Below are 15,582 nucleotides of genomic sequence, written 5' to 3'. Positions count from 1 at the left end.
AAACATTCTCATAGAAAAATATATAACGTAATCTCTTGTTATGCAGAATCATAAACTTTAAGCTTTAACCATGCTGTTCAGCAGGTTATCTTTTATTTTCAAGAAAGATTTGGGCCAAACGGGAAGTGAAGATTAAACTCTATAATGCTAGCAGGAGTTTTCTTAGAGAAGGTTGGATTAAAAGTTTACATCACTCCCATGTCTGTAAGGTAAATAATACTGTAGGGCTAATACTGTAGCTGTGTAGCTTGACTTATCATTGACTCTTAAATCTGATCTCTGTCATGGACTAGACCACCATTTATAAAGTCAGAATACTAGGCCTGCAGTCAAGCAGAGAAAAATTGTATCCATGCACCAACCAATCGATAACTTGTAGGGGTATTTAGACAAAAAAAAACTGCACATTATCTCAAAATCAATTCAATCCATTACAGCAGGGATGTCCAAACTATGGCCCAGGGTCCAATTTTGATTGGCCCACCACAAATTCAAAGACTAAAATGAAATATGGCCCACATTTGAAAATGAAGCTTGCGCTTAATTGTACTTTACTTCATCGTTTTAGCAACATGCTGCCATGCTAATTCTGTAAACAAACATCTTGACAAGAAGAATGTATTGCTGTTCTTCTTGTCAGGAAGAATGTATTGCTGTTTTTCATGACTTAAGGCAGCACTACACTGAAAGACTGTTCCTCTGATTTCAAAGACGCGGACAATATCCCATGGTCATTGTAAAATCATGAGAGTCTTGCTAAAGTCGCAACTCATGTCTGTTGTCTCAGTCATTAGGTGTAAGGCAGTCATAAGACTCGATTTTAGACATTTTTAGGTAGTCTTTCTTCAGTCTTGGTGTGACGATAATAGTAAATGTGTTTAATTTTGTCATAAGTCTTTAGTCTGGTCGTACGCATATTGTGTCTCTCAGTGAAGCGACTGTCGTCCATGACCAATGGGAGCCGGTGTTGTGCGTAAGCATATTAATTCACTTCATCCTTCAAAATATGAACATGAGCGTAGATCATTCTAGAGCAGCTGAATGTCCGCTTAGAACTCTTTTTTGCTCAGAGCTGCTGTCAGATCCTGCACCAGATGCATGATGGGAAATAATCTCAAAAGGAATCTTGCCAACAAATTGTGTTTAGATGTCAGAGAGTCTCAGATGTCAGTCTTTTATAGTCTTTTAAGAGTTTTAGCGAAGTCCTCTTGTGTAAGGTCGGTATAAATTGAAACAACACTGTACATGGTAAACATATTGGCAAGTATCTTGTTTTCTCACTTCAGCAGCAAATAGCAATACCAATAACATTCCAGGGGCTGAGCCTGATAGCTGGGGCCAAACAGGGCCCTCTTCAATCTCACTGGCATCCCTAAAAACCTGGAAATTATTGTCCATTTGCCTGTTAGCCATTAAATTAAGTGTATAGCATTAGTTCAGACAGACCATGGAGTCAAGCTCTGCCACAATTGAGATCAGCTGATCTGACGCAAGCCCTCATCAGCCGACGGCAAGCTAATTTGTTCTCAGTACGCTATCGGCTAATCGCTCTCATTCTGCCTTATTTAAACTGCTCTTGCCTGGCTACGCTCTGCCACTCTCTCTGCAAGCTGCTCTTGCGACCCTCCTCCACCCAAGCTCCTCCTTTATTCTGCTTCTGACTTAGTCAGTGTCATTCTGTTACCTTTTCTGCCTGCTCTGCTCTGGGGTTTCTACTGCTTCTCTCCGTGCCTTATGCTTTTATTTTTGTTACGTGTGGAGTGTGATTTCAACCCAGCTGCAGAGGAGGAAGATAGTTTTAACAGGTTTATTGGAGATAATATAGTGCAGGTGGGGGGGATCTGTGAGTCCAGAGGAGTGAGAGGATCCAATGAGAGCATGCTGGGTTTGGGGCTGACGAGAGGCAGGAGTGAGGCACTGGAAGAGAGGGAGGAGAGGCACGGTTAGTCAAAAGGTCAAAAACATTCACAAGAAATTACTCAAAGTTAATCACAAGAGATAACTCAGAGGAGCCAACGTACCACTGTGAGAGGTCGTAATAGATTGGCGCCGAGGAGAGAGTCTACAGCCTACTTCAGGGTAAGCTGATTGTAGATGAGCCTCAGGTGTGTCAGATCAGCCTCAGCGCCTCCGGGGGGAAGGGAGAGAGCCTCGCAGCAGCATGGTGACGTTGCCCAACAGGCAGCAAAATGGAACCGGAAACCACCAAAATAAAACCAGAGTAGTCGACATCGCCACAAAAGGAAGAACAGGAACGTGTGAACGTGTGGGGTGCGCCTTAATCCACTAGGAGCTGGTTGTTTGGCTCCTAAATGGCTCTTCATTTGGTACCACTTTGGCCTTTTAAACATTGATTAAGTAACGACAAAGAATGGAGGAAAGGAAACCGGCACTCAAACAGGGTTTATAGTATATCACCGTTTCAATTAAAAGCATGTTTGTGACAAAATAAGGATGTTTTTATATGTTAAAGAGGCTCAGCTAGACTCTTAGCTCCTCCAGACTCTTGTCCCCCCCCACCGACTTTATGACGCCAGACACCAGGAGGTCTGCAGGACTGAGTAATTTATGATTTTGATCCCCTCCATGTTAGGTAAACACTGTTTTGTAAATTGTAGGGATCCTACTCAATGTATGTAGAAATTTCCATGTTCATCTAGAGCTGTAAAGTGCTTACTTTTCTCCGTTCCCATTCCTTCTTGATGCCTTTCCCTCTCTTCCTGACCTCTGATGGACATTTAGGATCACATGATTGCAAAACAACTTTCATAAAAGGTGTAAAAGATCCCCACTGAAATACTGATAACTTCCCTTCACACACATTATTGCTCTACTCTTCTCCCACATCATAGAGCTCTATTCACAAACAAAACCACTCTTCCCTGTTTATTATCCCCCGTTTGACTGTAATTCTAAAGAGTAAAATGATTTGAGAGTGTTTGTATGTAAGAAAGAGAGTGATAGTATGCATGGCTGAGGAAGATTGAATTTATATTACAGTGCAGTTGTGTGTCTTTGTGTGAGCAAGGCTGATTTATGGCCCCAGAGCAGCACTGACTATGCTTGAGTATGACTGTGCATATGAAAGTGTACACTGTAACCTGTGTGGAGATGAATGTGCTGTATTTGTGAGATTATGATGCTGCATGAGAGCCAGAATGATTTATGGCCTTAACAGCCTCCCTTAGTTTTGCTCTTACTCTTTCTTTCTCTCACGCACACAGAAATACAGGAGGGTCACTAATGGCTCTGCATATTTTATTTCTGTGCATTAAACCATAACTGAGTGTAATATGAAGCCACTGAAGCAGGCTGTGAATATATTAGAGTTGCAGTAATAAGACTATATGAGAAACTTTGATTATGGCCCCTAATGATGTTATCTGATATGTGCTTTCAAAATGAGAGGCTTCAGTGGCTCTGGGTCTGCTCTGTGTGGAGTATGAAGTAAAAATGTACTTTTTTAGATTGACTTACACTATTTAGAGTCCTATTTTCATAGCACAGATGCGCTGTCTAAAATGAGTGGCACACAACAATTTGAAGCATATTCATATATGAACCCGGACACAGAGCACAAACAGCTTGAATTAAGTGGCTTGGTTATACATGGGTGTGTTTTGGAAGCACACATACTAGGGAGTGCAATGTTGTTCAAAGATGTCTCCTTTCACACACAGGGCACTGTCTTGAGTATGCTGTATTAGTTCACTGAAGCATTCCCACAACATTAGAAATGACCAAAAAACAAGGTCAAGACTTCCACATGAGATACTCAATTATTATTAAAATCTCCACACTGACACGATCAGATAGGATTTATATATAAAGCAGGAGATTCTTGTGCCTCATACCCTTCACATGTGAAGATTTGCACTCTCAGAGCGAGAACAGCAAAGTATAAAAGGTACGCTATATGGACAAAAGTATTCTGCTGCCTGCCCGTTACACCAATAGGGATTATGATAGCGCTGTATTCAACCACATTTACTTTAATATGGAGTCGGACCCCCTTTTTCTGTTATAACAGCCTCCACTCTTCTTGGAAGGCTTTACACAAAGTTTTGGGGTGTTTCTGTGGGAGTTTGTTCCCATTCATTCTATTGCATATGTAAAATCCAGTTCCTAAACAGACCCGAAAGCATTACACTGATAAACCTCAGGTATCCATTAACATCTTTTTTTCCTTCTGTCTTTTCTTTCATTTCTGCAGTGAGAAGAGGAAGCTGCAGGTGAACATCTCCAGCCCCATCCAGTGCAGCATGAACGGCAGGAAGTGCACGGTCATCGTGGAGCCCAAGATCAACCAATCTCAGCCAGACTTCACCAAGAGCCGATCTGGTTACATCTTGGCCGTCCCTGGCAACTAGAGATGGGCCAAAAGTGGGAAAAAATAGCCGACAGCTAAATCCATACCAAGACAGGGTGATGATGATGATGATGATGATTCATGTCTGATTCACTTGTGTTTTTGCAGAGCTGCTGATTATCTGAGGACTCAGATAGCAGCTCTGGGGGAGGATTTGTTTAATTGAATCCTCGAAAATGCAAAGCCATGCCAAATTTGATCTTTATTTTTTTTTTGTAGATATCTATGTGAAATAACAGGAAGTGTGCAAAAATGCCTATTTTCAAAATCTAAATAGATTTTTATGCACTAAAGGATAATCCACCAAAGCAGCTTTCTTTTGAGTTAAAAACCCAAATTTAGGTTTTATTCGTGCAATGTTTCGATGGTATATCATCAAGGTGAGAAGAGATTACGCTGCAACTGTTCCCTGAACCGCTGATGTTGCATAATTGGAAAAAAATCCAAAGGCTTTGCAGGAAGTTATAATCCCTGCAGCTCCCTGTGCAGGAGCCAGATCAAAAATGATCCCTGAAAATGAAGTGAGATGATATTCATGTGTAGTAGAATAGCAAAAAAAAGCTTTTTTTGAAGTATATTCTAAGGAATAATGGCGTAAATGACCAGAATTGAAGACTTCCTGTGTGATAATGCAGCGTTAAATAAATGTTTACAATCACATGTGAGAACAGCCAGAATAAAAATGTGATTCAGAGGTTTCAGTCAGTGTCTAATTGTTAGTTTGTTAGTTAGAGGATGTGTTGAGCATATCCTGAATATCGCAGTTTAATCCTGATTATTATTATTTAAATCATGCTTTTTGTAATCTCTACTGCCGCCTCTTTACTTTATATAAAACTCTATGATACTGCTTGTACATTTAAAGGTAGAAAATAGTTTATTCAGCGCTGAAATACACCTGAATGACAGACTACAAATATGACAATAACCAAAGTTCATCCTCTCTAGTTTAGCAGCTGAGTGTTTGTGGTCAGTACTGTGTTATCCCACGTGAACTCCACCCCCTGAACACAACCTCATTTGCTGTCTTTGTGTTGCGTGAATAGGCTAATGACTTGTAGTGGCCCTCGGTCGTTTGGACTAGACCTCCATTTGACAAATATCCCCTTCACCAGAGAAAACAGAGTGTGTGAGAGTGTGTACTGTATGTGTGTATTAGCCCTCCTGTTCTTGGCTCTGGCGCTGAGAGTCTGGCTAATGGCCACAGAGAAGCAGTGCAGGCAGACGGCTGTGAAGCCTGTAATCAGACTGCTGTCCTACTTTACCTCCCTGCTCAATGATGGGAGCGACTTTCTGTGTGAACACAGGATCTTTGAGGCTAGATTTTCATCTGACGCTGCTGAACTCCATTCATTTTTCTGCAGCCAGTTCACCTAAAATCTTATCATCAGCACTTGAACCTTCAGAGTTTGGTTTATTTTGTTCTCACAGGTTGTCGACTCTGCAGGGAGCAAGCACTTTGCAATACATTCTTTGCAATTGCACAAAAATGTCCACCAGTGCAGTAACTAGTGAGAGGGAGGAGTTCAGATTTAATCTGTAGCCCTTTCCATACTGTCAGTTCAAGTTGGGACATTCACACTGCAGACTGGAGGAAGTTTTGGAGAAAGTCTGAGTGGTGTCACCCAATATTGAAGCCAATGCACAGTCTCAAATGAGGATGCAGGATATTATTATCATGATAGCTGCAGTATTGGTGGGTATGAGCATTTCTACCTTTATTTAAATCCAATACATCAACTGTGATCATTGGCCTATATCAGCTGTAAATATCAGCATTATGTGTGGAGAAGTTCATGGAGTTTTAGGAAGGACCAACACACCTAAATCAGCTGAAGTCTTTTTCTTTCAGTTATGTAGCTCTCAAACTCAAGTTCCACATACTCGGTCTCCACAGTGATGCACATGCAAATCAGTCTTTGCAGTTTCACAGCATGTGCTCTGGTCTGTCTCTGGTGTGTGCCAGAAGCACTGCTCCTCTCTGCTATAGTCGAGATGCATGCCTACTTTTTTTTGCAGCGGTTGCAGCCAAAACGTATCAATCTACATAGGGCACATTGGCCCAATCAGGAACAAGAGGGCACAGATCATCCAGTCAGCTTCAAAATACAACAGGATGCATGGACGCCAGGTTGTTAATCTCATTAAATTAACATTATGTTTCGGGCGAGCAGATGGCTTAGTGGTATAAGGCGCCTCCCATGTACGCGGCGGCCAGGTTCAAATCCAGCCTGTGGCCCTTTGCCCTGCTCTCTTCCCGCTTTCCGACTCTATCCAAAAAAGGCCCAAAAGTAAATCTTTGAAAAATTAACATTATGCCCCAGCCAGTTGCACAAGCCACAGGTCATCACAGAGGTAACATAAGACGATGGACAAAAACATGTTTGGTTTTTTTTATGTTTGGGTTTTTTGCCTTTAAGGACATGCATCAAACATGTACCAAGATAAGGAATCAATCCCACAACCGAGGCCCAGAAGAGCTTATTTTTGAGTGTTAAAAACACCAAAGGTTGTTACTACGTCTTGTCTTTTTCTGTAAAGAATGAGGTTGGAATGGTGGGGCAAAGTTGTCATCCACTATCAGAGGAAGTAACAGATGTATTGGAGCAAGATAGTCACAAATTTTAACATCAGAGCCAGCAGGATGGAACAGCACTGCATAGTTGTGAAGCCTGCAATGTTTGTTTACACCTCACATGCCTCCATAACCCCGAAACACAATTTAAAACCACACTCTGAGACACCAATATTACCTTGTTATGGATGCAGTGTGTCAGAACAAACCCATAATGACAGCAGAACTTTGTTACTACTCATTTTGCATTGCTTCATAACCATCATGACTTTACTACAAGGTTAAAAGTTCACAGAAAGGCAGGAACACGCACATCCACACCAAGCAGAGCAGGGGCAGAGTCGAAGAGAGCAAAATGAAGAAAACAAAAAACAGCTTGAACACTCCAGGGCTCCGAATTATCAAGCGCAGCAAAGTGACATTTTAGGCACTGAGACTCCTCAGTGATGCAGCGCCACATTAGTCCTGGAGCTTATTTGATTAATTCACTTATTAATCAGTTCAGAAACAAACTCACTATGAGTTAGCATCAAAGAGCCACGTGTAACACTACGCCATGTGCCCCTCTAGCTTCATTTTACTTTAAATGCTATGGGATTTCTCTTTCATTTTGCTCCAGTGATTGTTGTTAATTTCATTCAGTAATCCTGACAGAGGGAGAAAAACTCTAACAGACCACGACTGCTTTACAGAGGTTGAAAAGTATGCTGACAGTTCTTTCTGGATGAACCAAATAAGTTAAAACAGCTTAAAGTATTTATATAGTGCTCTCTCTAAACTTGTTTGTGGTTTTCCCAAAGGTTAACACTTTCAAGATGATTTTCAATTCATAATTGGTGCAGAAATCTTACTAAATTTGTGTAATATTTGAGCTTGAGCAGCATTTACACAGAATGACCAAAAGACTTCTGAGGACTTTCTAAGTGGTTATAAAACGTATTGAAATTGATACTGATGTCTCATTGTGACCTTAAGAAACAAACCAGGCCATCAGCAATAAGACTGATCATTTCTAAATCGCCTAGTTATTTTTAAGAGCTGCACACCCAGCTGTGAGGTAGGTGTAAGGTGAGACAACTAACAGCATACTGCAGGAACAGGTTTCTATTCAAAGTGAGGAATACCTTCTACTGTTAAAAGACATCAGGATGAGATTGCTGTCAAAAACCCCTGCTGATGTTGGCCGCACACTACGTGATTTTAAGTCTGACTTTAGGATTGAGAGACCTCTATGATGGAGATTTGGGCCCATCTGTTGTAGACCTTCACAATGGGGCGACCTCGACAGTGGAGTAGGAAGTGACCTAGTAACCCTTGTTGGGGTTTTCCTTAGTTTATGGTGTTATTTTTAATCTTATCCTCCTTTGCCTGAGCCTTACCCTAAATTTTAGGGTTCGGGTGCCTAACCCTAACCCTCTTTGGGTTTTTCTTATTTTGTGGTGTTTTATCATTTATTTTGTCTCCTTAACCCTTACCTTTAGGGTTTAGGGGCCTAATCCTAACCCTGTTTGGGTTTTTCCTTAGTTTCTGGTGTGTTATTATTTATTTTATCCCTCTGACCTTAACCTTTAGGGGAACTCTAACCTTTAAGATTTGGGTGTTTAACCCTAACTGTCTTTGTGTTCATCTTAGTTTTGTGGCATGTGAAATTTAAATTGATCCCTCTCATTTTATTTTTGATTTTTGTTCATAAAATTCTGCTGTTGTGAAAAATAGACATTTACCGTAACCTCCGACAGCGAGCAGAAAGGCTTTTGGCCTGGGTAATGTACATCACCTCTCGCCCCATGGTTGAGGTCATCCCATTGTAGAGGTCTGCAGCAGAACACCCCACTCTAGATGTCTACAGCCAGATCTTGCTAATTTGAGGCTCATCACAAATGTTATTTGTTCAAATTATACTGTATTTGTCTGTCAATCCAAACATTATGAAGAATGGTTTATTAATGTGATGCCAGTGTAACCCCAGTTACTCACTGGGTTGATGAAGCCATTTCTCAACACTCCTCTTTTTGAATCAGTCATGGTAGTGCTTCTGCAACGATGGTTCTCACCTCGTCAGGCCTCAGATCCAACTGTCAACCCCTCAATGAGAATTAGCAACCTAAAATTATGAAATGTTTCGATCAATCAGATTTTTTAAATGATACAGAGTACAGTTTGGAATGTGAAAAACAAAGAAACTGGACACAACAAGCATGTTTTAAATAGTATCATTGACTTTTTTGCACATTTTTTCTCCAGGGCACACCTTCAAGACCCACTGAAAAGCAACAGGTCACTGACTTAGAAGTTGAGTAGAAAATTCAGTTAAAATGTAAATTTAAAAAATCTACACTTAAAAGCAAACTGAAGAAGTAAATTGAAAGTAATTTAAAGCCTGATAGCAGGTGAGATATTGTCTATTGTCTATTGTCTTTTCCTCTGCTCAGAGTCGGTTTTATGGATGTCAGCATAAAAGTGGAAATGCTAAAAAGCCCAAAGTACTGAAAAACTGAGTCCTACTGCAGTCTTCGTGATATTATGACAGACATATGACAGGAATTCTGATGACATGAAAGCAGAAATGGTCTCTCTTATTCCCTGGAGAGATTTGCTGTTCTCTCTGTGCAGAAAGACAGAATAAAGAGCAGCGACTGTGGGCTGGAGATCGACAGCTCAAGGTCAAAAATCAGAGCTCGCTTGATGTGTGGCCTAGTTGAAGAGGCAGAGCCACTCTAGTTGACTCTAATTCACCAGGAAGGACAGAGCATTTGTAGTCATTTTAGCCACAGTAGCATTGTGCCTGAGTGTTTGTCTGAACAAGTCGTTTATCTTAATTAGTTTGCGAGCGCTCCTGAAGTAAATCTCCATCCTGCCTGGCAGCGCGCTGGCGGCGGCTGACCTCGTCCTGTTGCTCGACTTAAAGAAACACTTTGATGCAGAGAGGAGTCGTTTGGGGGAAACTGGTGCGTTCATAGTGTGGATTAAGGAAGTGACATGGGTAGCGTTAATAGGCGATTTTCAGAGGAGCTCAGGCGCAGAGGCTGCTTTTGATGAGTGTGTGTTTAAGTGTGTGTGGACTTGAACGCTGCAGCTTCTCCGTACCCTTCAGCGGTGTAATCTCCCACAGGGCCTCTCCTCCTCTCTGCTCAACTATTCACCGCTCATCATTAGGATGGACTCCGTGTCACTCCTCACTTCAGCGCTTCCCTCTCTGCTTTCTTAAGGCTAAAGGGGGTTTGTGAACAAAGCCTCACTTGGCCTCCCCTTCTTCTTCTCTCCTCCACCCCTCCCTTTCTCTTTCCCTTTTTTTCCACTCTTCTTCCTCTGTCAAATCACTTCGCTCCTCGCCCACTTGGGCTGTCTCTACCGTCCTGCAGGGCACTGAAGGTTTTCCTATTTTTCGTTTTTTCTCTTCCTTCAGTCATCCTGTGCCCGGGAGGCGTGGAAATAAAAAGGGAAACAACACCAGCAACAAGAAATATCCAGCAAAAAGAGTATTGAGTAGACACAAAGCATATAAGACAATAGGATGATCAGGGAGGAAGAAAACCTTTAAAAATAAGACCTAAAATGCTCATTTCAACCAGTTGATCTCAAACCTATTTAGCATCAAGAACAGGCTAATCCCAATCTTTATTATTGTAAAAAGAAATCATCAAAAAGTGCCAATGGATGTTCAGATCAAATGTAAATGCCATTATCAGTGAGTATTTTACAACCTGCCAATATTTGATTGCGCTCTTTTAAACCCTCTGACTTTTTTGTTCAGTCTTTGTGCAATGAAGATGATGTATCACTGTGCCTGAAGACAGAACTTAAAACCACATAGGCTTTCTTGGCAAGGGCATGCACAAGTTTTTCCCTGAAGTAGAAAATTTCACCTCTCATAGAGGCTATTTCAGTCAGGACCACTTTGTCAAGAAACCCCCATGATTTGCAGCTATGAATATTTCTTTATTAGCAGTTATTAATTAGCATCTATTACTGTTATTTGTATTTGGCATTGTGGCTGAACCAGCACACGTTCCTGCTCTTCCCTGCCAATAAGGAAAGCATAAGGAGAGAAGCCACAAAATCTCCAGAGCAGAGCAGGCATCAATGACGACAGAAACACACTGAGTAAGTCAGAAAGAGAATAAAGGAGGAGCTGGGGTGGAGGAGGGTAACAATAGCAGCTCGTAGAGGGGGTGGCAGAGCATAGCCAGGCAAGAGCCGTTTAAATAAGGCAGAATGATAGCAATTAACCAATGGCATGCTTAGAGCACATCAGCTGGTCATCAGCTGATGAGGTCTTGCAGAGATCAGCTGATCTCTGTGATATGGCAGCGCTTGACTCTGTGGCCTGCCTGAACTAATGCTATGCTAGATGCTTAAGCTGTGTCTTGTCCAAGTCTGCATTGACTCTCTAAAAGACTAAGGTGGGCTGAAAAACTGGCACCAAGTTTGATCTGAACACATCATTAATCTATATCTCAGTATCCAGCCTTCATCTTTCTACTAAGATCTAAATCAGGAAATTAACTTTCTATAGACACATTTAAAAATATATGAGAATTGTAATAGATTAAGTTGCATTAAACATAAAGCTGTTTTTTTCTGTCTATCACCATGAAAAAAATCTGCTCATATTTAGATTTTCCTTTTTCCATTTAAACCAAAAATCATAACTAGTAGTTGCACTTCTGACTAGAAGTTTGGGCAGGAGATTGAAGAGTTACACAGTCACTTCAACGCACAAGTATGTAGCGATCATGACAGCAGAGGCCACTGCAGTTTAGATTTGATGTAGAACTATAAATCACACCAAAGTTGCTGTGGTGACTTTAGAGAGCACAATGTGTTGGTCATTTCCAGTTCCAAAGAAGGCATCTTACTCTCTAAAATCAGGTCCACTGTTATGTCAAACCTTTATGCACTGTTGTTGGATACTTAGCTTAAATATGAGTCTGTAAATGTTTAAAAAAAAAAAAAAAAAAACACAAGAACTTTAGGAGAAAGGTCTGACAGCAGACCATACATCTCTGTTGGCCACGCTCACAGACTGTTCATCTGAGATACCGTCTATGTCAGAAAGGAAGTGCCATGTAGTTCACTCTAACGGCGTATCGTCAAACCAGCTTTATTCATAAACGAAGTCTGGTAGTTTCATTCATGAAATAACCACGTTGCAAACATTACAGACTAAGAAACATTTTATAAATGAAACTGAGAGGTTCCATCTAGAATTAAATTTTGTAAAAGACCCGCTTTAGGAGTAATAACACAAGCGGTGGCTCGCTGTAGCTTTGTTAGATTTAGCTACAGCTCATATAGCTACCCTAACTACATGATTAGTTAGCTGTAGCAACATGAGCTTTAGCAAACATGGCTAAAGCTCATGTAGCTATGTAGATAACATATCTATGTAGCTTCTACAGTTGCTTTGTGAGCTTAACTTTAGCAACATTGCCACATTAGCTATGTAGCTATGTTACCTTCAGTAATGTGAGCTTTAACAAACATAGCCAACGCTAACTTACCTAGATAGATACATTTCTGCTTTGTGTGCTTAGCTTTAGCTGCGTAAGCTACGTAGCTATGTTATCTTCGTAATTAATGGAGTTATGAAGCTATGCTTGCTGTGTTAGTGTTTTATGAGCTATTTTCCTGTAAGCAGACTGTTCACTCAGTTTAGCAAAAATTTTGAAATCAGGTTTTGCAGGCCAAGTTTTCAACATTCCCTAAAAGTTTAATCCAATTTTATTTCAACATTTTTAGCGTGTATTTCCATTCAGAGATATACAGCATCTCAGATGATGGTGTGTGAGAGTGGCAGTCAGAGATGAACTGTCTGCTGCCAGACTGTCTTGAACTGTAGCGGGCATTGCTTGTCCAGGTGCATTGGCCTTGACAGAATATATTGCAGCCATTACAGCCTGTAATGGCCAGCTTTTTTTGTTGCTGTGGCGATCTAGACCTCAAGTAATCTAAAATATAGTGCCAGAGTGAGGGATGCACGAAATTTAGAACAGGTATAGGGCAGTGGGATTGTTTTATTTCAAGACTGTATAGAAAAATGTCTCTTTGTTCATGATTTGGCTGAATGTTGTGCTTTGTATGGCTCTTTGGCATCAATAAATACACTCATAGTTCTTATTAGTTGAGTCAATTCAAGGTTTTTTATGTTAACTATGACCTAAATATGGAACACCACCAGACTGACTCTTAAATTATTTGTTTTGTTCAGCTATGATTACTTTTCCTTCTCCATTATTCACTTTAACACTAGTTTAATAATCAAATTATCCCCCTAGCCGTTCCCAATTACCCATTTTCTAATAGGCATGAAAGAATGACTATTGTAATTGTTAACACTAGGAGAGGTGTGCCATTGTCTTCTGCCCTACTCTGTTCTGTGCAGTTTAATATGAGATTTTTGTTCTATACCTACACAAGAACCACATTATTATGCCCGTCATTGTTAGCCAAAGGTAACACATTCCATTATCTTCTCAATAATTTATTTCTGTTGCTTAGAGAAAAATATGTATGCACACACCTTTCATTCAATAAGTGCCTTATTTTGTATTAAGTTTATATTTTGCATTTTTGTGATTACATTCCATAGATATACTGTAATATCCTGATGAAGACTAAAGGGAACTTCATTGTTGTAATACTATTTTTGTGCAAATGTATTCTGTATAAATGCAGATGATGTATTCCATGATGTTCAGTAAGGAAAATATGTCATTAATCGTTTTATTAATAAATTTATTTGCTTCAACAGCTGACTCTTTAAGCCGTTTTCTTATCTTGGGACTTAAAATGCTGTTTTCTATTTGTATGTGTGAATATTTATGCGTAGGGAGTGGATAAATGTTAATATGATTATGATGCAAACACTAATATAATGTCAGGTCGACTTTTCTCCCCGAGGTTGGCTGTACTCTTTAACATGCAGTGTGGTAATAGCTGGCCAAAGCTCAAAGTTAATCCACCCACTAGCAGCTGTTTTACTGAGTGACGTGGTGAAGAACTAAACCCCTGCAGTCGGCATGACAACGCCGCCTCCCACTCCTACTGTGTCAGCTATCGGGAGCTACCTCAGCAGGGGTTTTAATCCACTTGCTGATGGATGACCATTGGCGGCAAAGAGTAGGATGACTCCTTTTCCCAAAGGGCAGTTTGTAAGTAAGGCGGGACTGACCGAGCAGTCAGTTAAATAAGTTGGAATTAATAGACGGAGAGTGATAGGTGGAGAAGGAAGTGATCCAAAATAATCTGCCTGCATGGGGGCTCTCAGAGATAGAGCAGTGACTCTCAACCTGAGGAATAATATTGAAGAGATTTGGCTGTGTATTATCTGCAAACTAACTTAGACATACGCACAATTATACTTAAATATGACGTTGATTGGGCCTGACCAGCTGACTGGTAAAATGAACTAGAATTCATGGACAGGAAGTGATTTGTGAGAGATAAACTGACCCAAAATAATCTACCTGCATGGGGGTGCTCAGTAAATTTTGAGATAAAGTGCTGATTTACTACCTGGGAAATATTTTGGTGATATAAGACGGTGTATCGTCTGCATATTAACACATTTTTAAGATTACAGTTCAATGAAGTCTTGATAAAGACAGACTGGCCAGGTCGCTGAATAAACCAGAATGCAAAGTAATATGTTGACAGTCAACCAACCTGAGGAATACTTTTGGAGAGAAGGGCAGTGTATCATCTGCATATAGACATATATATGATAGATTACAGTTTAATAGGATCCTTAATGGGACTGACTGACCTGGTGATAAAATGAATTTCACTTAGTGGACAGAAAGATGTTCTTGAATGTAAGACAGTGTATCATCTGCATATTAAAATACATAGAGTGCTATGAAGAACTTTAAGGCATGTTTGGGCCAAAAATTTAGCTAAATGAATGTGTAGATGTGATGAGTTAGGACTGACACAACCCCAGTTGTGCTCTGGATGTCCTTGCATATTTCCAGGGGCATATGAAAATAATCTGTTGAATAAATGACGTAGTCCACACCTTTAAGGCACAGAAAGGGGTGGATGTGGTGAGTTAGCATGGCCTGGGGTACCTTATGATGGGGTAGTAGAGTTGCCACAAGTCCCTAAATGTGCTGTGGATGCACCAATATGCCAGTGGTCTCCAGGCATATTATTATAGGAATGAAAATGCCTGGACAAAAGAGATACCATTGAGCTTGACCTTGGCTGCAAAGCGACACATGTTGACATGCATCGGGCTCGACCCTGCCCCCCATCTCCAGCCCAGGTTGTGGCATGTCAGGCCTCACTGTGTATGCTTAGCACCCTACATGCCTAACACGTATCCAATAATACAGTCTAATTTGATGCTTGTAGGGACTAGTTGACATGTTAATTGGATATATTGGAATATATGGCCAGAAAGTGATTGGTAAAGACTTAATTAGCCCATAATAGTCTATCTGCATGGAGGATTTCAGTGTATTTGATGATATACCACCAGAAAAATATGTTTGAAGATGTAAAATAGTTTATTGTCTGCATATTAGTGAACCTATACATAGGACTATGGTTTAAATTGGTATAGGTCGTTTGTCTTTCTCTTTTGTCAGAAACCAACCACATGTTAGTGCTCATTTCCAATCGGGGCATACTT

General features: G+C 40.5%; 1 protein-coding gene across 1 annotated transcript in view; it reads left to right on the top strand.

Annotated features, from left to right (window-relative positions):
• The window catches only part of myo1d (myosin 1D), a 195,779-nt gene extending 182,084 nt beyond the window's left edge, over positions 1–13,695 (top strand). The window contains exon 22 of the mRNA XM_041815097.1: positions 4,214–13,695. Coding sequence (XP_041671031.1) covers positions 4,214–4,370 — 157 coding nt within the window. The 3' untranslated portion in view covers positions 4,371–13,695. The remainder of the gene's footprint in view (positions 1–4,213) is intronic.
• The last annotated feature ends 1,887 nt before the right edge of the window (positions 13,696–15,582 follow it).

The sequence above is a fragment of the Cheilinus undulatus genome, linkage group 20 (genome assembly GCF_018320785.1).
Source record: "Cheilinus undulatus linkage group 20, ASM1832078v1, whole genome shotgun sequence".
NCBI lineage: Eukaryota > Metazoa > Chordata > Actinopteri > Labriformes > Labridae > Cheilinus > Cheilinus undulatus.
The sequence above is the reverse complement of the archived record's forward strand: the minus strand, read 5'-3'. Positions and strand labels throughout refer to the sequence as shown.